Genomic DNA, 24,964 nt, shown 5'->3' on the forward strand with positions numbered 1-24,964 from the left:
GATCCTCTTGTCTGCGGGAGTTTGGCATCTGTGCATTATTGTGCTGTGCATCTGTGCTCTTAATCCAGATTGGCTGATCTAGGACCCTTCCACACAGCCATATAACCCAGAAGATCAAGGCAGATAATCCACAATATCTGCTTTGAACTGGGTTATCTGCCATAAGCCGGCATTGCCCGTAGATACCTCCAAGGTCATGTGGCTGGCATGACTGCATGGAGCGCTCTTATCTATCTATATATCTATCTATAAAGTGAAAATATGTATGTGTGTATGTGGCTGGGGTGTCCACTTACACACACAAGCTCCTGCCTTCACAAACAGCTATAGTTCCCACTACTCAGGAGACACCAAAGGTCCTCCCTTCAATGATAATGTACAAGAGTCCTGCCCGTGGCCTCCACAAACACCCTACTGCCCACCTCCCAAGTGAAGGCTTTCATACAGGGACAATTTCATCCTAGATTTTCCGATTTTCTTCCACCACAGACATCCCAGTGTTTCTTACTTTCCCCATTGGTGTGGAATTTGCATGACCACGCCCACTGCCTCTCCCTTTCCTATTTTTTTTATGGCACAGAGCAAACAGAGGAATTGATCCGCAGCTGAACATACTAGAGAGGTTTGGGGAGAATGCACCATGATTTATAGGAGTTGTAGGTACTGGGATATGTAGTTCGCCTGCAATCTAAGATCACTCTGAACTCCACCAACGATGGACCTGGAACTAACTTGGCACACAGAACTCCCATGACCAACAAAAAATACTGGAGGTCTTTGGAAGGATTTATAGGAGTTGTAGTTCACCCACATCCAGAATGCACTATGAACCCAAATAATGATGGATCCGGACCAAACTTGGCATGCATACCCAATATGCCCAAGTTTGAATACTGGTGGGTTTTGAGAGGAATTGGACTGGACATTATGGAGTTGTACATACTGGAATGTATAGTTTACCTGAAATCTAAGAGCATGATGTCAGATATAGTTCACCCACAACATTATGCATTTTGCACAATTAAAAAATGACTTTTTCAAATAACTTGGGCAATTCCGGGTATCCAAACTAGTGTGTGTGTGAGATAGATAGATAGATAGATAGATAGATAGATAGAGCTTTGACTAGCAGTGGTGTTTGTTTTGCTGTCTGTGCCACTGTTCAGAAGATTTCACTCACTTTTTGTCCCTGTGATGATTGGATTTTGAAAAACTTGGCTTGTTGTGGAAACAAGGATTTCTAGTAAAGCTTCAGTGGAGACCCCTTTTCCAGATAATAACTCTTTCAGGAATGGATTTCCCTTCCAAGGTGTAGACTTCTCTCACTTCCTGTTGTCTCGCCCCTGTTCTTAACTATGAGTCATATGTAAGTTGTATGTTTGTAACTCAAGGACTGCCTGGAATCTAAACTGGGAATGGCTGCCTGGAGTATGCAGAGCAAGAGTCAAAGAGTCTGGTGGTTGTGGGAGATTGGGCGCAGAAAGTAGTCAAGATGGCAAAAGTTACATATTATCAAGAAAGTACACACAAACTGGGAGAGGCTGCAGCACTTTGCTTTTGCTTGAGTCTACTAGGAATGGAGCACTTCCACCCTGTCTTCTTACCTTCTGCATTAATTGAAGACAAGATATAAAAACAACAACAACAACAACAACAACACTTTATTTATATTCCGCCCTTCTCACCCCGAAGGGGACTCGAGGCGGATCACAAGTACACATACATGGCAAACATTCAATACCATTTGTATAGACAGTACACAGACAGATAGCACAGAAGGAGGTGTTGTGTCAATGCCATGGATGGCTGGGCTCAAGTTCACAGGGGGTGCTGTCGCTCCATCCTCTATGACAAAGATCCATCAGGAGTTCCTCATTCCAGCATTTTTTGATCTTCTTTTTGTTTATGGCATTGTAAAACACCTCCCCTTCTTTTAGAGGTACTTAATTTCTCTAATTACAGCTAAAGCTGTTTTCGAACTGCTTAGGTAAACAGTAAGCAGCGCTGACGGTCAGCCGCTCATGCCGATCCGGGGCTTTGAACTTGCAACCTTTCGGTTGATAGATCTTATAGTTGCTGATGATCTACCAGCTATGCTAAACCTCGGCCCTTATAGTTCTTATATATGCAGGATGTGTGGGAACTTTTTATAATATCCAATCTGCAGTAGTTTGAAGAAGGCATTGAAACAGGTTTGGGAATCAGGTAGTTCTCTGATTGTATTGTATGTGACCCTTTGTCTCCACTAGGTGTCCAAAAGCCAAGACTCGTCACTCTTACTTTAATAATGCTTAAAAGATTCCAAAGCAGGAGCCTCCACCACAGTCTGGGGCAGCGAGTTCCACTGCTGAACAGCTCTCACCTTTAGGAAGTTCTTCCTAATGTTCAGGTGGAATATCCTTTCCTGTAGTTTGAAGCCATTTTTCCACATCCTACTCTCCAAGGCAGCAGAAAACAAGCTTGCTCCCTCCTTGAGCAGGCCCACCAGTGGGCTTCCATTGCCAAGTGGGGATTTGAACCGTGGACTCTAGAATCATAGTCCAGCATTGAAACTGCTACCTTAGGATAGCTGTCTCTGAATGGAAAAATGATTGATCATGAAATGTAATCCGTGACACTGGTGATTGTGAGAGTGATCCAGCATTTCTGTGTTCTCAAATAAAATGCTGTGTCCAGGCTGGTTCATCAGGTGCTCTGCTATGGCTGACTTCTCTGGTTGAAGTAGTCTGCAGTGCCTTTCATGTTCCTTGATTCGTGTTTGGGCAATGCTGCTGCATTTGGTGGTCCCTATGTCCACAGCTGCATGGTATCTGGTAGACTCCTGCAGAAGTGAGAGGATTCCTCTTGTCCTTTGCTGAACGTAGCATTTGTTGAATTTTCTTGGTGGATCTGTAAATAGTTTGTATGTTGTGTTTCCTCATCAGCTTCCCCTATGCGGTCAGTGGTTCCCTTGATGTATGGGGACCTACTTCTGAGGAAGCTTGCCATGTTGTTGTTCATTCGTTCAGTCGTCTCCGACTCTTCGTGACCTCATGGACCAGCCCACGCCAGAGCTCCCTGTCGGCCGTCACCACCCCCAGCTCCTTCAAGGTCAGTCCAGTCACTTCAAGGATGCCATCCATCCATCTTGCCCTTGGTCGGCCCCTCCTCCTTTTGCCTTCCACTTTCCCCAGCATAATTGTCTTCTCTAGGCTTTGCTGTCTCCTCATGATGTGGCCAAAGTACTTCAACTTTGTCTCTAGTATCCTTCCCTCCAATGAGCAGCCGGGCTTTATTTCCTGGAGGATGGACTGGTTGGATCTTCTCGCAGTCCAAGGCACTCTCAGAACTTTCCTCCAACACCACAGCTCAAAAGCATCGATCTTCCTTCGCTCAGCCTTCCCCTAAGGTCCAGCTCTCACATCCGTAGGTTACTACAGGGAATACCATGGCTTTGACTAGGCGGATCTTTGTTGCCAGTCTGATGTCTCTACTCTTTACTATTTTATTGAGACTGGACATTGCTCTCCTCCCAAGAAGGAAGCGTCTTCTGATTTCCTGTACATAGTCTGCATCTGCCGTAATCTTTGCACCTAAAAATACAAAGTCTGTCACGGCCTCCACATTTTCTCCCTCTATTTTCCAGTTGTCAATCATTCTTGTTGCCATAATCTTGGTTTTTTTGATGTTTAGCTGCAACCCAGCTTTTGCGCTTTCTTCTTTCACCTTGATTAGAAGGCTCCTCAGCTCCTCCTCGCTTTCGGCCATCAGAGTGGTGTCATCTGCATATCTGAGGTTGTTAATGTTTCTTCCAGCAATTTTCACCCCAGCTTTGCATTCATCCAGCCCCGCACATCGCATGATGTGTTCTGCATACAAGTTAAAAAGGTTGGGTGAGAGTATGCAGCCTTGCCGTACGCCTTTCCCAATCTTGAACCAGTCTGTTGTTCCGTGGTCAGTTCTGACTGTTGCTACTTGGTCCTTGTACAGATTCCTCAGGAGAGAGGGAAGGGGGCTTAGGATGCCCATCCCACCAAGAACTTGCCACAATTTATTATGATCCACACAGTCAAAGGCTTTAGAATAGTCAATGAAGCAGAAGTAGATGTTTTTCTGAAACTCCCTGCCTTTCTCCATTATCCAGCGGATATTGGCAATCTGGTCTCTCGTTCCTCTGCCTTTTCTAAACCCAGCTTGAACATCTTGCCATAGATGCAGGCAAAAGGTTAGGAGGGAATGCCTCTAGAACATGGCCATATAGCCCGAAAAAACCTACAACAACCCACTGGAAGAACAGTTTGTCCCACTGAGGCCGGCTTCGTTTTCTAGGGATAGCTTTTTAGGACTGAGTTTAAAATGAGCATCTTACTTATCTAGGGAGGCAGACGTGGTTCTTACCATTTCTTGTGCATCCAGAATATGAAACTTTAATATCTGTCTGAATCAACACTCAAATAATTCTGCCCCGTCTTGGTTCTCCATGAAGTATGGAGAACCAAGACTCCACTTCTGACTTGGGAATAGCAAGGAGTGATATTCTCTGCGCAGTGCGAGGAATGAAGGAAGGATGTGCTCTGAGCTGGCGGCAGAGGGACGTCCGGCCAGGAGCACCAGGGGCTCATCCGGACCCAGAATTAGCAACAGGATGCTGGAGAGCAGAGGGTGGGGTCAGGCAAAGCCTTAAAGTGTGGCAAAGGTGTGTATGTGTGTGGGTGGTGGCGGCTTTGACCTGTTTCTTGCTCCAAGGGTTCTCCCCAGGGTTGGGAAAATGAGGCTGGTATGGGATTTCTCAGATCCGGACCCCATGGTTCTGACCTCCTGTTTATATGTCCAGGAGACATAGGCAGGTTTTATCTCCCATAGCAAGATGCTTAAGCTGAGCCTGGAACATTTTGAGGAATGTCAGTGTCTCTGGGGATGTGCAGAGTGTTTTCATCACCAGATAATTGCTAGTCTATGATGTAACTGTTCATTGAGATCATAAAATCATAGAATCAAAGAGTTGGAAGAGACCTCATGGGCCATCCAGTCCAACCCCCTGCCAAGAAGCAGGAATATTGCATTCAAAGCACCCCTGACAGATGGCCACCCAGCCTCTGTTTAAAAGCATCCAAAGAAGGAGCCTCCACCACACTCCGGGGCAGAGAGTTCCACTGCTAAACAGCTCTCACAGTCAGGAAGTTCTTCCTCATGTTCAGATGGAATCTCCTTTCCTGTAGTTTGAAGCCATTGTTCCACGTCCTAGTCTCCAGGGCAGCAGAAAACATGTAATAATAAGACAGTAAAATAATAAATAACTTTGACTCAAGTATAAGCCGAAAGGTGCTTTTCAGCCTTAAAAGAGGGCTGAAAAACTCAGCTTATACTCAAATATATACAGTATATACATAACAAACATAACAGTATAGGAGGCTTGTAAGAAGGGTGCTATTTCCAACACACATAGTAGTAAGCCATGGCAGTTAAAGTGTGGTCAAACTGGATTAATTCTACAATATGGATGCAGTCTTAGTTGTATTGTCGAAGGCTTTCATGGCTGGAATCACTAGGTTGTTGTGAGTTTTCCAGGCTGTATAGCCATGTTTCAGAAGCATTCTCTCCTGACGTTTCGCCTGCACCTATAGCAGGCATCCTCAGAGGTTGTGAGGTCTCAAGATTCATCTAGTCCAGTTTTTCAACACACATAGCTATTTGTGAGTTTTCCGGGCTGTATGGCCATGTTTCAGAAGCATTCTCTCCTGACGTTTCGCCTGCATCTATAGCAGGCATCCTCAGAGGATGCCTGCCATAGATGCAGGCGAAACGTCAGGAGAGAATGCTTCTGAAACATGGCCATAGAGCCCGGAAGACTCACAACCACCCTTAGCTAGCTCCCAATGCTTCATTTATGCATATCCTGGCTATCCCAACGACCCATACCTTTTCCCCTTCCCCTGCTTTGCTTATTGCAGCCTCCCAGCCTCTTTTTCTCTCCTCCTGGCTTTGCTTCTACCCTTTTGCTACTGTTTTTTCCTCCCAAAACTCCACCCTGGCTCTCCTCCCTTTTGTTCTTGAAATGCGCAGAAAAACACTTGGAGGAAATGCATTCCAAGAAGGCGCTTCCTTCCATTCGAGAGGAAAAAAAAGGAGTAACAGGCAAACCCATATCCTTCCCTTCTCATAGATGGAGGGGAGCTGATCTTTCAGCAAGACGCATGGGATTTGGAAAAAGGGAGACTAGAGAATGGCATGGCTCTTTTTTGGTCTGGTCAGAACTTTCCTGAGTTTGCACATTTTTCTTTTGGCCTATATGACTGGGAGAAAGGGAAACTGACAGATTTCTTCCATCCCTCCTGCTTTGACCACCTCACCGCTGAATTATTATGATGCCATTAACTCTTTACTCAGCCAAAACCGCCCCCATCATTTCGTTTCCTTGCGCTTTTTTCTCCCTCTGAGTTGCATCCTGCCTGTATTGAATTCAGCTAATCCCACCCAGAGTGTGTCAGCAAATGTGGTGGTGTTGGTACTAAATCCAGGCATAACGATGGCTGGGGAAGCAAATGGGATTCGGCCAAAGCTTGGGAATGTTTCTTTTTTGGAGTGCAAATGCCAGATTCCGTCACTGAAAGCTGCCCATATCCCGAGTCAAGGACTTGGCGTCTTTCCTTTGACTGGCGGCCAAGATTATCCAGGCTGTATCTCTCAGATGTCAAACTTCTTCTTGTCCTACTTCAAGGGAGGACAAAACGTGGTCTGGTGGCTGTTATTTTGTGGTCCACAAGGTCTTCAAGGGACCTGAAATCCTCAAAGAATACATATAGGGCAGTGTTTCTCAACCTGGGGGTCGGGACACCCGAGAGGTCACGAGGGGGTTTCAGAGGGGTCACCAAAGACCATAACAAAACACATATTTCTCATTGTCTTAGGAACCCCTTTGGCAGAGGAAGCTGAAGACCAACGATGGTATTGAATCAAACTTGGGATTTGTGGTTGCTGGGATTTATAGTTCACCTACAATCAAAGAGCTTTCTGAACTCCAACAATGATGGAATTGGACCACACTTGGCACACAGAACTCCCATGACCAACAGAAAATATTGGGTTTGGTGGGCATTGACTTTGAGTTTGGGAGTTGTAGTTCACCTACATTCAGAGAGTACTGTGGACTTGAATAATAGCTCTGGCACAAACTTGGCACAGATACTCAATATGCCCAAATGTGAACGCTGGTGGAGTTTGGGGAAAATAGACCTTGACATTTGAGAGTTGTGGTTGCTGGGATTTATAGTTTACCTACAATCAAAGTGCTTTCTGAACTCCACCAATGATGGAATTGGACCAAACTTGGCACACAGAACTCCCAGAAAATACTGGAAGGGTTTGGTGAGCATGGACCTTGAGTTTGGGAGTTGTAGTTCACCTACGTTCAGAGAGCACTGTGGACTTGACAACAATGGAACTAAATCAAACTTGACGCACAGAACTCCCATTTCCAACAGAAAATACTGGAAGGGTTTGATAGGCATTGACCTTGAGTTTGGGAGTTGTAGTTTGCCTACATCCAGAGAGCACTGTGGACTCAAACAATGATGGATCTAGACCAAACTTGTCACAAATACTCAATATGCCCAAATGTAAACATTGGTGGAGTTTGGGGAAAATAGACTTGACATTTGGGAGTTGTAGTTGCTGGGATGTATAGTTCACCTACAATCAAAGAGCATTCTGAACTCCACCAACAATGGAACTAAATCAAACTTGACGCACAGAACTCCCATGACCAACAGAAAATACTGGAAGGGTTTGATAGGCATTGACCTTAGTTTTGGAGTTGTAGTTCGCCTTCATCCAGAGAGCATTGTGGACTCAAACAATGATGGATCTGGACCAAACTTGTCACAAATACTCAATATGCCCAAATGTGAACATGGGTGGAGTTTGGGGAAAATAGACCTTGACATTTGGGGGTTGTAGTTGCTGGGATGTATAGTTCATCCACACTCAAAGAACATTCTGACACCCCCCCCCCCCATGCCAGAATTGGGCCAAACTTTTCACACAGGACCCCCGTGACCAACAGAAAATACTGTGTTTTCTGATGGTCTTTGGCAACCCCTCTGACACCCCTTCAAAACCTCCCCCCTCCTGGGGTCCTGACCCCCACATTGAGAAACACTGATCTACACTGTAGAACTATACGCGTTGACTACACTTGAACTGCCATGGCTCAGTGCTATAGAGTCTTGATAGTTTCGTATGGACCTAGAATCATAAGTTGGAAGATTGGCCATCCAGTCCAACCCCCTACCAAACAGCAGGCAAATTGCATTCAAAGCCCCCCCCCCCCCCCAACAGATGGCCATCCAGCCTCTGTTTAAAAGCTTCCAAAGAAGGAGCCTCCACCACACTCCAGGGCAGAGAGTTCCACTGCTGAACAGCTCTCACATTCAGGAAGATCTTCCTCATGTTCAGGTGGAGTCTCCTTTCTTGTTGTTTGAAGCCATTGTTCCGCATCCTAGTCTCCAGGGCAGCAGAAAACAAGCTTGCTCCCTCCTCCTTATGACTTCCTCTTACATATTTATACATGGCTATCATGCCTCCTCTCAGCCTTCTCTTCTTCAGGCGAAACATGCCGAGCTCTTTAAGCCGCTCCTCATAGAGCTTGTTCTCCAGACCCATGATCATTTTAGTCGCCCTCCTCTGGACACATTCCAGCTTGTCAACATCTCCCTTCAATTGTGGTGCCCATAATTGGACACAGTATTCCAGCTGTGGTCTAACCAAGGCAGAATAGAGGGGTATTTATTTATTTCAAATATTTGTACCCCGCCCTTCTCTACCCCCGAAGGGGGACTCAGGGCGGCTTACAGCTGGCAACAATTAGATGCCTCATATATACAAAAGATAAAACAACAGTTACATAATAAGTAAACAATAAATTAGATTTATAAACCATTTAAAATAGTATAAATACTCCGAGTTCAATAATCAACAACTTAATCCAAAGCCAGTCCACAGTCCGTTTTCCATTGCATTGTCATCATTTTTATTGTCAACCTGCTATCCGAATGCCTGATCCCATAGCCAGATCTTCAACTTTTTCCTAAAGGAAAGGAGGGAAGCAGCTGACCTAATTTCGCTGGGGAGCAAGTTCCATAGGCGAGGAGCCACCACCGAGAAGGCCCTGTCCCTCGTCCCTGCCAAGCGCATTTGCATGGCATCCCTAGATCTAGACACTAGATTCCTATTGATGCAGGCCAAAATCCCATTGGCTCTTTTTGCTGCTGCATGACATTGTTGGCTCATGTTTAACTTGTTGTTCATGAGGAACCCAAGATCTTTTTCACACGTACTGCTCTCGAGCCAGGCATGGTCCCCCATTTTGGGTTTTAGCATTTCATTTTTTCTGCCTAAGTGGAGTATCTTGCATTTGTTACTGCTGAACTTCATTTTGTTAGTTATGGCCATTCATCTCTCTAATCTGTTAAGATTGTTTTGAATTCTGCTTCTGTCTTCTGGAGTATTGGGTCTCCTTCCCAAGTTGTTATCCGCAAACTTGATGATCCTGCCTTCTAACCCTTCATCTAAGTAATTAATAAAGATGTTGAAGAGGTCGGGCCCAGGATGGAACCTTGTTTATGGCACTCCACTCAAAACTTCTCTGCCAAAGAGTGCTAGTGCCTCATCAGAGTCTCACAGCATTGAGCCACAGCACTTCAAGTAGAATCAAAATGCATTACTCCAGACAGGACAGAGACAGAGGTCCTCCTGGTCAATCGAAAGGCTGAACAGGGCATAGGGTTACAGCCTGTGTTGGATGGGGTTATACTCCCCCTGAAGACGCAGGTTCGCAGCTTGGGAGTGATCCTGGATTCATCACTGAGCCTGGAACCCCAGATCTCGGCGGTGGCCAGAGGAGCTTTTGCACAACTAAGACTTGTGCGCCAACTGCGCCCGTACCTTGGGAAATCTGACTTGGCCACGGTGGTCCACGCTCTAGTTACATCCTGAATAGATTACTGTAACGTGCTCTACGTGGGTCTGCCTTTGAAGATGGTTCGGAAACTTCAGCTAATCCAACGGTCGGCAGCCAGACTACTAACTGGGGTGACATGCAGGGAACATACCACCCCCCCCCCCCCCCGTTGTGCCAGCTCCACTGGCTGCTGGTCCACCTTCGAGCCCAATTCGAAGTGCTGGTTCTGACCTATAAAGCTCTATACCAGTGGTTCCCAACCTGGGAGTCGGGACCCCGAGGGTGGTCGTGAGGGGGTGTCAGAGGGATCTCCAAACACCATCAGAAAGCACAGTATTTTCTGTTGGTCATGGGGGTTCTGTGTGGGAAGTCTGACCCAATTCTATCATTGGTGGGGTTCAGAATATTCTTTGAACTATACATCCCTGAAACTACAACTCCCAAATGTCAAGGTCTATTTCCCCCAAACTCTACTAGTGTTCACATTTGGGCATATTAAGTATTTGACCCAAGTTTGGTCCAGATCCATCAATGCTTGAGTCCACAGTGCTATCTGGATGTAGGTGAACTACAACTCCAAAACTCAAGGTCAATGTCCATCAAACCCAGTATTTTCTGTTGGTCATGGGAGTTATGTGTGCCAAGTTTGGTTCAATTCCATAATTGGTGGAGTTCAGAATGCTCTTTGATTGTAGGTGAACTATAAAACCCAGCAACTACAACTCCCAAATGACAAAACCAATCCCCCCCCCCAACCCCACCAGTATTCAAATTTGGGCATATCGGGTATTTGTGTCAAATTTGGTCCAGTGAATGAAAATATATCCTGCATATCAGATATTCATATGACGATACATAACAGTTGCAAAATTACAGTTATGAAGTAGCAATGGAAATAATTTTATGGTTGGGGGTCACCACAACATGAGGAACTTTATTAAGGGGTCGTGGCATCAGGAAGGTTGAGAAACACTGCTCTATATGGTTCTGGCCCAGCTTACTTGTCCGAACGCATCCACCCCTATGTCCCACCTTGAAACCTAAGATCATCCGGGGAGGCCCTGCTCTCGCTCCCGTCAACAGCACAAATGCGCCTGGCGGGGACGAGAGACAGGGCCTTCTCAGCGGTGGCTCCCCGCCTATGGAACACACTCCCAACTGAGGTAAGATCGGCCACTTTCCTCCTAGCTTTTCGAAAGAAACTAAAGGCATGGTTCTGGGACCAGAATTTTGGACAATAGATGCAAGCAGCACTTTAAGGGAATGTGACTGGAACAACGATATGGCTGAAAGGAGATTCCATCTGAACATTAGGAAGAACTTCCTGACTGTGAGAGCTGTTCAGCAGTGGAACTCTCTGCCCCGGAGTGTGGTGGAGGTTCTTTCTAACAGAGGCTGGATGGCCATCTGTTAGGGGTGCTTTGAATGCAATATTCCTGCTTCTTTGTAGGGGATAGGACTGGCTAGCCCATGAGGTCTCTTCCAACTCTATGATTCTATGATTCTATGATGAGACTGTTTTACTGTTTTAATCATGGCTTATGCATTGTTAATTATGCTTTTATGTTTAATTGTGTTTTTAATTACTGCAATTTGTTATGTAATGGCTTTGGAATGAGGCCCATTGTAAGCCGTCCTGAGTCCCCCTTTGGGAGTTGAGAAGGACGGGATAGAAATGCGAGAAATAATAATAAATAATACTTCTACAGTGTATCAGAAGAGGTCAGACTGAATTCAACTAAGACTGGAATCCTGCTCAGGGACAGGAATGACAATGGACGGACTAACAAGGCTGTAAACACAATGGATGGAACAAACGCAGGGTCAGGGGTTGGGGACAGCGTACATTCCCTGATCTGGCTTTGATCCTTATCACACTACGCTGCTTTAGTGCTGTACTGTCAGTCCTGTTCAGCATTATAGCATTCCGAGATCCATAGGTGCCAGCAGGTGACATTTCTGCAAGGGAGGCCTTTTCTGTCCTTTTCCTCCCCACCCCATCCAAGCAAACTCTGATTATGAAAGACAGCGGAGAGAGATCCGCTCCCACTCGCAAAGCAAGACAATAAATGTCTTGTTCAGATCTCCCCTCCTCCCTTTGCCTGCTCAGCGTCACCAGCAAGATGTCCCTTGCTGCAAGAAAAGGGGAGAATGCCAGGCATTCTGTAGGCTCAGCAAATGGGGTGGCGGTGGCAGAGGTGTGGGGCGGAACACAACCAAGGCATGGATTTGCAAGAACTGGGGATGGAGGGCTCAGGCAAAGGGTTCAGCCCCACCACACATACTGTTGAGAGTCAAGCCAAGAACATCATGTCCACTCTGCGTTCACTTTAATTTTGGAAGCTAAGCAGGGCCAGGTCTGGTTAATACTTGGAGGGGGTACTATTGGGCAAGACGGGAATGGAAAACTATGAAGTCTAGGGGGAGGGGGGCACATAAACCTCCCAGGAGATCCCGAAGGGTCAAACCATGTTATCACAAAAAGACTTGTTTTTGCCCCCAAATGCCCTCTTGGGCAAGGCATCTTAAACTTTTCCACTCACAACCCTTGTCATCCTATAGGTCCATATAAATATCAAATATTTATGATGACAGGTGGAGCCCCCGGTGGCGCAGTGGGTTAAAGCACTGAGCTGCTGAGCTTGTTGATCGAAAGGTCGCAGGTTCGATTCCGGGGAGCGGCGTGAGCTTCCGCTGTCAGCCCTAGCTTCTGCCAACCTAGCAGTTCGAAAACATGCAAATGTGAGTAGATCAATAGGTACTGCTCCGGCGGGAAGGTAACAGCGCTCCATGCAGTCATGCCGGCCACATGACCTTGGAGGTGTCTACGGACAACGCTGGCTCTTCGGCTTAGAAATGGAGATGAGCACCACACCCCAGAGTCAGACATGACTGGACTTAATGTCGGGACTACCTTTACCTTTACCTATGATGACAGGAGAGGTGGGTAAGAAAATACTTCTCCTTCTCCTTCTCCTTCTCCTTCTCCTTCTCCTTCTCCTTCTCCTTCTCCTTCTCCTTCTTCTTCTTCTTCTTCGAAACACAACAAGATGAGTCCACAGCAAACAAGATCACTCTGCTGGCTATTGTATTGAATCACACGTCGGACGCTTCCCAAGTGTCTAGGACTGTGTGATGTATCGGCGAATAATGCGTGCAGATCCCAGTAAGGTGGCCTTTTGCAGTTGGCAGATGGTAATTTTGTCAGCACCGATTGTGATTAAGTGCAGGCCAAGATCTTTAGGCACTGCACCCAGTGTGCCAATCACCACTGGGACCACCTTTCCTGGCTTGTGCCAGAGTCTTTGCAGTTCGATCTTTAAATCCTATTATTATTATGATTATTATTTACTGATAATATATCAGCATTTCCAAGCCTTGCTAAACAATATGCTTCTTTGGGTTGCTGTGAGTTTTCCAGGCTGTATGGTCTTGTTCCAGAAGCATTCTCTCCTGACGTTTCACCCACATCTATAGTAGACATCCTCAGAGGTTGTGAGGTCTGTTGGAAACTAGGCAAGTGAAATAATGTCCAGGGTGGGAGAAACAGTAACAGTGGTAAAATTACAGTTATGAAGTAGCAATGAAAATAATTTTATGGTTGGGGGTCACTACAACATGAGGAATTGTATTAAGGGGTCACGGCATTAGGAAGGTTGAGAACTACTGGTGTAGATGCCTCTTAAGAGATGTGGTGGCCAACCTCTCTGCTGCAGGCTAGGTCCCAAGGAGGAGGCATTAGCCTTTCTCCAAGGCTGCCCTGGAAGGAGCTGTGCCAACAGCCGCCCGGCTCCTTCAGAGCTGCCTGAGGAGGTGTTTTCGGAACGGTTCCCAGAATGCGGGCAATGCCTCTGCGGACTCCGCCAAGACGCAGCACCCCTTTGTCTCCTGGGTCCTGGGAATGTGCGGCATTGAGCTGTGACCTTTTGGGGAATGGCGTGGCGTGGGTCCCCGGAGTCTGGGCGTGGGAATGAAATGCCACCCATCAGCCACAGCCATGGGATTCCACCGGGAAGGGAGGGACACAGAGAGGGAGACCTTGATGGAACTTGAGCAAAGAAGGAGAGAAAGAAAGAATGAAGGAAGGAAGGAACCAATGGGCAGTCATTACATTGTGGGACACAGAGAGATGAGAAAGGGCTCTTCTTAAAGAGTCTGCGGGCAAGAATACTGGTGAGAAGGGGGGAAATAACTTTGCTTTCCCCTTTCCTAGTAGCATCAAGACTTTCCTTGCTATGCAAGAGACTGGAAGAGGATAGAGCGAGTTAGGAGCCGTTAATGGAGATGGGGAAGCTGGAAATTGGTTCTTGTGGGAGAGATAAGGGATTGTAGGATAATAATAATAATAAACTTTATTTATACCCCACCATCTCTTCTAAACGTCAGCACTGAGTCCAGGAGGACCCCCAAACTGCAGACCTGTTACTTCAGGGGGAGTGCAACCCCATCCAGATGGGTGACTGACCTGGAGGATCTCTTTCTTGTCAGGATTGATCCTCAGCTTGTTCATCCTCATCCAGCTCATCACAGCAGCCAGGCACTGGTCCAGTATCCTCGGGGCTTCCTTGGAATCTGATGGAAATGAGTAGTGGAGTTGGGTGTCATCTGCGTAGAGATGGCACCGTACTCCAAAACTCCGGATGACCTCTCCCAGCGGTTTCATGTAGATGTTAAAAAGCCCCCATAATTCCATATCTCTCTTCTTTGTACCAATCTCCAGCCTCTCTGGACTCTCATCTCTATCAAAGGTCTTTTTGAGTTGAATGCAATGTTTTCATCTAGCTTTTATTTTGTTGTAGTTCAGCCTGTGACTGTATCTGATGTTTATGATGGCAATGGGGTTGAAGGGTTTTCTGGTGAACGGTTTTCTGGGCCTGGGTCTGTTAGCGCTGGGCATGAGGGTCTCAACAGGCGAGAGGCCCGAGGTGTCTCATGAATGGAGTGTTTCTCCTGCAGATTCTCAAGGTCACATTCCTGGGAGAGGCCCTCAACAGTCTTTCTCTGAGAAACAATTGTCTTTTGAGGGTGATTTGTCAAGTGCAGAATTTAATTAGAGTGAAGATAGAAAGCAAGACTTTGTAAACAGAGACAAAGTTCTCAGGCAAACAAAGGTCAATTTGCCTGCAGGAAAAGAGAGATAAGAAATCCTTATCTGGTTGCAAGGGCAAGAGAAATGCTTTCCTTTCAGTTCTGGGATCAGGAAAAGCTTAATATTGATACAAGGGAAAGAGTTAACTCAGTCTCGTCAATGTTGGAATTTCATTATGGTCTTGTTTCCAAGTGTTCCTAGTTTCCAAATTTTGTCAGGCTCCTGATCTCTATATTGGATTTTCATACTGCCTTGATCAATGGATTTTATACCTTTGGATCTTGTGTTTTTCCCTTTGTGCCTTGAAGCTCATGGACTTTCTTTTATCTTTGGACTATACTGTTTTTACCATTTTTACTGTTTTACTGTTTTGCTTTCTGGAGCCCCCGGTGGTGCAGTGGGTTAAACCGCTGAGCTACTGAACTTGTTGACCGAAAGGTCACAGGTGTGAATCCGGGGAGCAGCATGAGCTCCCGCTGTCAGCCCCAGCTTCTGCCAACCTAGCGGTTCAAAATCATGCAAATGTGAGTAGATCACAGGAAGGTAGTGGTGCTCCATGCAGTCATGCCGGCCGCATGACTTTGGAGGTGTCTACGAACAACGCCGACTTTTTGGCTTAGAAATGGAGATGAGCACCAACCCCCAGAGTTGGACATGACTGGACTTAATATCAGGGGAAAACCTTTACCTTTTACTTACTTTGCTTACATATATTCTTCAATAAACTTCTTGCTGATTATACCAAGCCGGTGTGGTCTTTAAGGACAGAGGTGTTCCTGATCTGGTGTGCAACATATTTGTACTTCTGCTGTTGTTTTGCATTATCTCTTACAGCATAAGTAGCATCATGGTGAAATTAAATCTGTTAAATTCCAGGCCAGCCTGACTAACATGTCCACTCTACAAGACACCCACCAAGGCATTTCCCTGTCCATCCCTCTGTGATGTATGCCATTCTCCGTTGTCCCAATGGACCCTTCCCCAGTCCAGTTTGGTTCGCCTGCTACTGAAATGCTACCTGGAAATGGAAGGCAACAAAAGAATAATAGTGTCAGAGGAAAAGGCTGCAAAAACTAATGATATGCTCTCCTTCCTACAGCTGCAGAGAGCCTCCCGCCAGAAAGCAATGTGTTCAGGACTAGACAGCAGTCAACAGTAAGTACTTTCCTCCTAGTTCACTGCACTGGGCTGTTCTACCCTTTTGGAGGGTGCAGAAGCCCAGCCTGTAGTAAATGTGGGGTGAAGGCTGGGAACTGAAACAAATGTCACTGTCTTTGCATTCATCCCTCTTGACTGGCCTTTATACCCATTTGTCAGATGGGTAATTTGAACCTTTCTCAACACTTAGCATTAAATCCATGGGTTTGTGTAGGCCCCAGTGGACAGTTGTGGGTCCTGAACAAACCCATGGACTTAACACTAAGCTCCACTCTGAACCAAAAGACAAATACTTTCTTATTCAAACAGGCCTTCAACCTTTCAATGCTCTTGGTAAAAGGGTGAGCACTGGGTCTGCTCTTTCTTTCTATATGTGGAATTTGATTGTTTTAAAAACATATATGTATCATAATGGAAATGGGGGGGGGTGGACTTTATTAAATTATATCTACTAATGTATATAGCATTCAAGAAAATCCATAAAGAAAGACAAGACTAATATGAATTAACCAACATCCCCTACAAACTACTCAGTATTACCGTATACACTCGAGTATAAGACGACCCAAATATAAGCCAAGGCACCTAATTTTACCACGAAAATTGGGAAAATGTATTGACTCGAGAATAAGCCAAGGCTGGAAAATGCAGAAGCTACTAGTAAATTTCAAAATCAAAATAGATACCAATAAATTACATTAATTGAGACATCAGGAGGTTAATTGTTTTTTGAATATTTACATAAAACTGTAATTTAAGATAAGACTGTCTCTGATTAAATCATTAGTCTAACCTTCTTCAATGTGAATGTGCTTATGTATCCTTCCAATAATAATAGAGTAAAATAATAAATGTAATACTAATAATAATAGAGTAAAATAATGGAAATGCAATAATAACAGTAATTGTTGAGTAGAATAATAAATGTAATAACAACAATAATAAAGATAATAAAATAAATGTAATAATAGAGTAAAATAATAAATGTATTATTAATAATAATGAGTAAAATAACAAATGTAATAATAATTGAGTAAAATAATAAATGTAATAAAAATAATAGAATAAAATAATGTAAATGTAATAATAAACAGATTAAAATAATAAATATAATAAAATAATAATAATAATAATAATAGAGTTAAATAATAAATAACTTTGTATCTAGTATAAGTTGAGAGGGTCTGTTTTCGCCTAAAAAAAGAGCTGAAAAACTTGGCTTATACTCAAGTATATATGGTATATATGGTATATACACAAAAAGGAAAGAATATGAAAAATTGATTTCACACCTTCAACGCCTAGGACATAGATAGATATGTAAAAAAAATCTCATTCACTTTTTTCTGTTTCACAAATAGTAAAACTTCTACTAACAATTGTACTAGAAAAACATAATATTCAATATCCACATTACTTTCAAAACCATGGAAAACAATTCTGTACTATTTTACCTCTTCTTCCTTCTGTACAAAATTGTTTTCCATGGTTTTGAAATTAATGTTTCATTGTTAAATGCTTCTAAAACATTTGTACTAGATGTTTTTTGAGCTATTTTCATTAGACTTGCGTTATCAGAGGGCTTGGGTCCCATAACAGGAGAAAGTGGGGAGATATAAGTCAAATTAACCATTCAATAAGGAAGGAGGCAAGCAAGCAAATCCTTATTGTGATGTAACACATCAATAGGATGACTTCCAGAATCTCAAGATATATTGACATGATTTTAGTCCAAATTGTTTCATCCACAATACGCTCGGATGGCCTTCTTCAGGAGCTATCAAAGAGAGACTTGTTCCTGGGCCCCTAGATGGGAATTTCCAGGAAGGAGGCTCTTGAGAAGCTTTCCAAGTTCTCTTCTCACGTTTCCTTGTATTCTGTCCTCTCCAGGTAGTCGAGCCAAAAGGGAATGAGCAACCTGCCCAGGTCCAGACTCCCACAAGTCCGCATACACACCTACCCTCAGAGGAAGCAGCAGACCCGGAAAGAGCTGTAGGTTTGGAAGAGGAATGGGGCAACGGAAGGGAGTGTTTTTCTGCATGATCTGTGGGTTGAGGGCAAGGCTATCCATGGGTATGAGCCAGAAGGGCTCTCCATTACCCCTAGGACCCAAAACAAGAAGACTCTCTGGGTTACGATGGCTGGGAAGCATGAACCAGAAGATGCAGTCGCGCTGATAAATCCAAACGCAGTACTGGATGATATTAAGGCCTCAGGCATTATACATATTTATACAGATGTGGGAATGAGATAGTATGTAATACCACCAGAAAGATGCAAATCATAACCCTTGCCCTCAAGTATCATAGAGGAGGTGATGCAGATCTTTTAGATTTTTACAACAGCTACTGTTGACACCCAAAAGTCAAAAGTTTCTCGGAGAAGGTTATTGTTGCCATCTGTGCACTAGCAAGGACTCTTGCATTCATAATGGTGATGTGCCATGAACTCTAATAGGTTGGGATTTACATATTTATACGGTTCTGAGAGTGAAAAAACATGTATGAGGATCAGAAATAATAATAATAACAACAACAACAACTGCAAAGACTCTGGCACAAGCCAGTCAAGGTGGTCCCAGGGGTGATTGGCACACTGGGTGCAGTGCCTAAAGACCTTGGCCTGCACTTAAACACAAGCGCTGACAAGATTAACATCTGCCAGTTGTAGAAGGCCACCATACTGGGATCTGCACGCATTATTCGCCGATACATCACACAGTCCTAGACACTTGGGAAGTGTCCGACGTGTGATCCAATGCAACAACAAGCAGAGTGTCTGCTGTGGACTCATCTTGTTGTGTTTCAAATAATAATAATAACAACAATAACAACAACAATCTTATATAAATAAAAATGTAATGTTCGTTTGTGGGATTAACATAACTCAAAAACCACTGGACAAATTGACACCAAATTTGGACACAATACACCTATCAGGCCAATGAGTAACCATCGCTCATAAAAACACAGGGGGGGGGGGGGGGGACAGCAGAAGGGGCTTAAAAAGCCAAAAAACAAAAAATGCATTACAATGCATGCGCAAAACCACATATATAAACACACACACATATATACAAATATACACACATATACACAGACTGGGCCACAGCAACGCATATACTCAGACAGGGCCACAGTGTGATTGGAGAGAGGGTCTTGGTGGCTCCTCATTAGTGGGACTCAAAGCTGTTTGTGAAGGCAGAAGCTTGTCTCTGTAAGTGGACATCCCAGTCACACACACACACACACACATATACATATTTTCACTTTTGTTATGTGTATCGATATCCCGCTGTATCTCTCCATATGGAGACTCAAAGCGGCTCACAGTCAAAAGCACAGCAATTTAAAATATATAAATATACAACCGTAAAACAGGATGTCATTATATATTCTAGGTAGTACTATATTTAATATATTGGTATTATTATATTACATTATTATGATGATTATATATTATTATATTGTATTATGTATAATACTTACTTACTTACTTACTTAGGCAATCCCTCATTGTTCGAGTAGGATTGTCTTCCAAGATCGGTGTCCTAACGGTGGGCACGTAGATGACTGTGTAGCCCTATTCTTGATCTGCATGTTGTCCTGCAGTGAGGGTATTGGTTTCCAGGTGGAAGGCTGTCTCGGTTGGGGTTGGCTTGACATGCCTTCCTCTTGGCACATTTCTCTCTTTCACCCTCCATTCGTGCCTCTTCAGATTCTACAGCACTGCTGGTCACAGCTGACCTCCAGCTAGAGTGCTCAAGGGCCAGGGCTTCCCAGTTCTCAGTGTCTATGCCAGAGTTTTGTGGAGAGCTGTATTATTATATAATAGTTTGGATATGTTGCCTACCTGGGACATAGCAGGCCTTAACCACTCTTTGAACCCTCTTTCAGGCCCAAAAAGAAAAGCTCCATGAGGAGCTGAAGCGAGTTCTTCAGAGGAAGGGCGAAAGCCAACGAAACAACGAAGAGACTGTGGCTGGCGAGGAGGAGGAAGAAGAGCCACCATTACTGTCCTTGAGTCCTCCAAGCGAGATGGAGGCCAAAGTCAGTGCCATGGAGGTGAGTCGGTTGCCATGATCATCCCAGAACCTAACATTTCCAGGCGAAAACCTAAGATCTAGGCATGGCTCCTGGTGATATCATAAGCCTTATGCGTTGAGTACTAGCCACTTCTGCTCATGGCATATCAATCAAACACCACCATCCTCCCCTAAGATAGATAGATAGATAGATAGATAGATAGATAGATAGATAGATAGATCACACACATACATACATACATACATACATACACACATATACATATACACACAGAAAGAACATAACTAAAGGAGATGTTTCCAGATCATGGTGAATGCAAGGATTATTCCTTCTTACCTACTTGTGATACAGGATAAGGAAAATTTGTCCTCATGAATTTGCTTCCAGCCAGAAGGTGAATGTAGAGCAGAGTGGAGGGTGAGTCCTGGTGCCACAATGTGTGGAAAAGAGGATGCTAATCCATATACAGTATGTCTTGGAGAGCCTTTTAAATTTGCACCAGAAATGAATCAAGGCTTCCAAATCATGGCAAGCTTTCAACATTTGTGAATATTGCATGAAGCCATTTCCCCTTATCCAAAGCTGAGCCTGTAAAGAAGAATTTGCACCCTTTTCTCCTGCATGCTTCAAAACCAGAAAATCAATTATTTGTTTTGTACCAGCGAACTTTTATGCTAAAAAACCCCCTGCTTTCAACAAAAAAAATTTAAAAGATTTCTTTTTCTTGCCACAAAACCCTGCATAGAAAGCATTTTTTGCAGAGAAAACAATGCATTTGGAGACAAATACACTGGGAATTCTGTTTGTTTGTTTGTGTTTAATTCTGTTTAAATGTTTGCATGTTTGTTTATTTTAAATTGTATACAAATGGTTTTATGTCAAGTCGCTTTGAGTCCCCTTCAGGAGAGATAAATTGGGGTATTATTATTATTAATAATAATACTAATAATAATAGGCTGGCTTTAGGACAGCAGCTTAATCACCAGCTGCAGCTGCAATAAATCATGCCAACCAAAAAGTTTGCAGTTCAAAGCCGGGTCAGAGTGAGCTCTTGTCTTTCAACCTAGCTCCCCACCCACCTAGCGGATCAAAAACAGCAATGTGTGTAGATGAATAGGAACCACAGTTAAGTGGGGAGGTTTTTTAGGCATGGCATTTTGGAGGAAAGTTTACAAACAAAGAAAGCTCTTCAGCAAGGAGGTAGAGCGACAGCACCCTCCTGTGGCCTGAATCGAGCACAGCCTCCAAAAGATGCTGAATGACGAGAAAAAGCTTAAATATACCTCTGTCTGTTGTCTGTCTTGTCATTGTACGAGGGTTGAATGAAAAGTAATGCCCTCACCTTCGTAACTCCTCAACAGATGGCAGTACTGGTATACGACAGGTACTGGCTTGTTCAGTAGACTCTCCTCTACAGTTCCATTTTGGCAGGAAGCCTTAGCATTGAACGGTTGTGTTGTTAAAGTGCGAAGTATAGAACCCTGTGCAGACGGTCGGTCAAGCAACATACAGTCATTGAATTCTTGACAGCAAAAGGTGTCACCCCAAAGGAGATTCATCAGAAAATGCAAGCTGTTTATGATGATTGTGTTGATGTGGGTACTGTGCGTCGTTGGGTGAGTAAGTTTAAAGATGTTGAGATGGGAAACAACATCAAACAAAGAGTTGGACGTCCTGTGACAGCAACCACCGAGTTTCACAAGCAAAAGGTTGACAGATTGATTCAGGACAATTGTCGTGTCACTCAGAGAGAAATTCCAAGCATAATCGGCATTTCACAAGAATGTGTGGGTCACATTATTGCTTTGCTTGTGCATGATGGGTACCCAGGATGGTGACGCCTGAAATGAAAGCGCACAGACTTGAAATTTCAGAGACTGATCTCACCACCATACGGCATCCTCCATACAGTCCAGATTTAGCACAGTCTGACTTCCATCTGTTCCCGATAATGGAAAGAAGATCTATAGGGACATCATTATGCTTCTGATGAAGACATTGAGAGAACTGTGAGATGCTGGTTGCGGAAACAGAGTGTCAACTTCTTCCGCGACGGCTTCAGAAAACTTGTTCATTGTTGGCAGAAATTTATCCGATTGTCTGGTGATTATGTGGAAAAGTGAATAGTGGTAGTTAAAGAGCACATTCTAAGGATTATTTCTGCGTTTGATTTATTAAAATATTCCCATCCAAACCCAAGTAATGAAGGTGGAGGCATTACTTTTCATTCAACCCTCGTATAATCAGCATTGAATCTTTGCCGTATATGTGTTCTGTGATCTGCCCTGAACCCCCTTCAGAGTGAGACGGGCAGAATATAAGTACTGTAAATAAGTAAGTAAATAATCATAATAATTTGTGTTGGGAGGAGGGTTTTTTCACCTCCCTTAGTATAAAAAATTTAATGTTTGCTGTATACGTGTTTTGTGATCTGCCCTGAGTCCCCTTCAGAGTGAGACGGGTGGAATATAAGTACTGTAAATAAGTAAATAAGTAAATAATAATAATAATTTGTGTTGGGAGGAAGGTTTTTTCACCTCCCTTAGCATAAAAAATGGCCAAGTCTGAAATATTATAGGAAAGGCAACCCTTTTTGTGGCAGTCTCAATAATCTAAGATGATTTCCTTGTCCTAAATTGGAAAACTTTTGTTCACATCCCTATTATCATATCTGCACTGGAATTAATGTTCTATCCTTAAGACTAGCCAGCAGGCAAGAGCCACACAATTTAGTGTCGAAAGGGCCATTGGCTGATCTAGTTGTCCTTCTGGTCACAATAGGAGTTTAGAGCTTCCTTTACAAGCTTCCTTCACCTCTTCCCCTGTAGAAGACCATTGAGACATCTGAATTGCTGGAGATCATTGTGGAGACAGAAGCAGAAGCCGGGGTCAGCGGGATGAGCGTGGCCGGAGGAGGGCGGGATGGCCTCTTTGTCAAGGATGTGCTGAAAGACTCTCCAGCGGCACGGGCACTGAGCCTCAAGGAAGGTGAGCAGCCACAGAAAGGTCAACCAGGAATGAAAGATCAAGCATGAGGCAAGGTGGGCAGACCTAGACCTGGAGAACAGGGATCCATACTATGACCAACTCCCATCAAATAACATCAGTCAGTCAGTTGATACACCTTGCCCTTTTGTCTCCTACCAAGCTTTCTTCTGCTGCTTGGAGATCTAGTTCATGCTTAGGCACATCTACGTTGTAGAGTTAATGCAGTTGGACACCACTTTGACTGCCATGACTCAATGCCATGGAATTGTTGGCGTTGTAATTCGGCAAGGCACCAACATTCTTTGTCCAAAGAACTTATCAAGCGGCAATTCTCATGATTCCACAGCAATGAGCCAAAACAATTAGTGGTGTCAAACTGAATTAGTTCTACAGAATACCTGTATTTACTCAAGTCTAAATCACCATCGAATCTAATGTGCACCTCAGTTTTCAAAACCCTGAAACCAAAAAAATTCTTTGCTGACTAATGTAATGCGCAAGGGCAAAAAGTCCATTTTTTTGTAATATGGTCCTTATAGTTACTGTCTTCTTAGAATTGTTATTGTTGTTGTTATTATTTGTACCAGGAGCAACTTGAGAGAATTGGCCCCCTGCAGGGACGTTGTCCAGAGGATGCCTGGATGTTTTTGATATTTTGCCATCCTTGTGGGAGGTTTTTCTCATGTTTCCCATGGGGAGCTGGAGCTGACAGAGGGAGCTCATCCATGCTCTCCCTGAATTTGAACCTCCGACCTGTTGGTCTTCAGTCCTGCCGGCACAAGTCGTTAACCCATTGCGCTACCGGGGGCTCCTAATAATAATAATAATAATAATAATAATAATAATAATAATATTGAGTTGTTGTAGGTTTTTTCAGGCTATAATGGCCATGTTTTAGAGGCATTCTCTCCTGACGTTTCGCCTGCATCTATGGCAAGCATCCTCAGAGATAGTGACTACCTCACTACCTCTGAGGATGCCTGCCATACATGCAGGCGAAACATCAGGAGAGAATGCCTTTAGAACATGGCCATATAGCCCAAAAAAACCTACAACAACCCAGTGATTCCAGCCATGAAAGCCTTCGACAATGCAATAATAATAATAATAATAATAATAATAATACACTTTATTTATATTCCGCCCTTCTTCCTGAGTTACATACATAGACAAACATTCAATGCCTTTACTATCATATACAATGAGACACACACACAAACACAAACAAAGGCAGAGGCTTCTCCTTTCATTTCCGGCTTCTGGAGATGGTGCTCATCGTTGGCTCTGGGGAGGTGCTTTTCTCCATTTTCAAGCCGAGGAGCCTGTGTTGTCACCTCCTAGTTGTGTGGCCAGCAAGACTTATTGGAGCATCTCTTAGCCTTTTCCCACCAAAGCGGTATCTATTTATCTAGTCACATTTGCATGTTTTTGAACTGGTAGGTTGGCAGGAGCTGGAGCTGACAGACGGGAGCTCACCCTGTCTCGCGGATTCAAACTGCCAGCCTTCAGGTCAGCAGTTCAGCAGCACAAGGGTTTAACCCATTGCACCACCACGGCCCCTTCTTTAAAAACAACTATGCTGGAACACTGAAGCTTTCAGCAATGGGAAAAAAACCTTAGAGTGCATCTATGTTGTAGAATGAATCCACTTTAATTGCCTTGGTTTCAATGCTATGTAATCCCGGTGGCTGTAGTTTTACAAGGTTTTAAGCCATCTGTCTTGAACAGTAAGGATGCCTCATCAAA

The 24,964-nt window shown here is 44.1% G+C and overlaps 1 protein-coding gene across 1 annotated transcript in view; it reads left to right on the forward strand.

The window, feature by feature from the left end:
* Positions 1-24,964, forward strand: part of LOC132780133 (periaxin) — a 42,070-nt gene that overhangs the window by 6,455 nt on the left and 10,651 nt on the right. Inside the window, exons 2-5 of the mRNA XM_060783680.2 lie at positions 16,126-16,181; positions 18,075-18,176; positions 20,081-20,248; positions 23,059-23,218. Coding sequence (XP_060639663.2) covers positions 20,222-20,248; positions 23,059-23,218 — 187 coding nt within the window. The 5' untranslated portion in view covers positions 16,126-16,181; positions 18,075-18,176; positions 20,081-20,221. The remainder of the gene's footprint in view (positions 1-16,125; positions 16,182-18,074; positions 18,177-20,080; positions 20,249-23,058; positions 23,219-24,964) is intronic.

Source organism: Anolis sagrei, chromosome X, assembly GCF_037176765.1.
Source record: "Anolis sagrei isolate rAnoSag1 chromosome X, rAnoSag1.mat, whole genome shotgun sequence".
NCBI lineage: Eukaryota > Metazoa > Chordata > Lepidosauria > Squamata > Dactyloidae > Anolis > Anolis sagrei.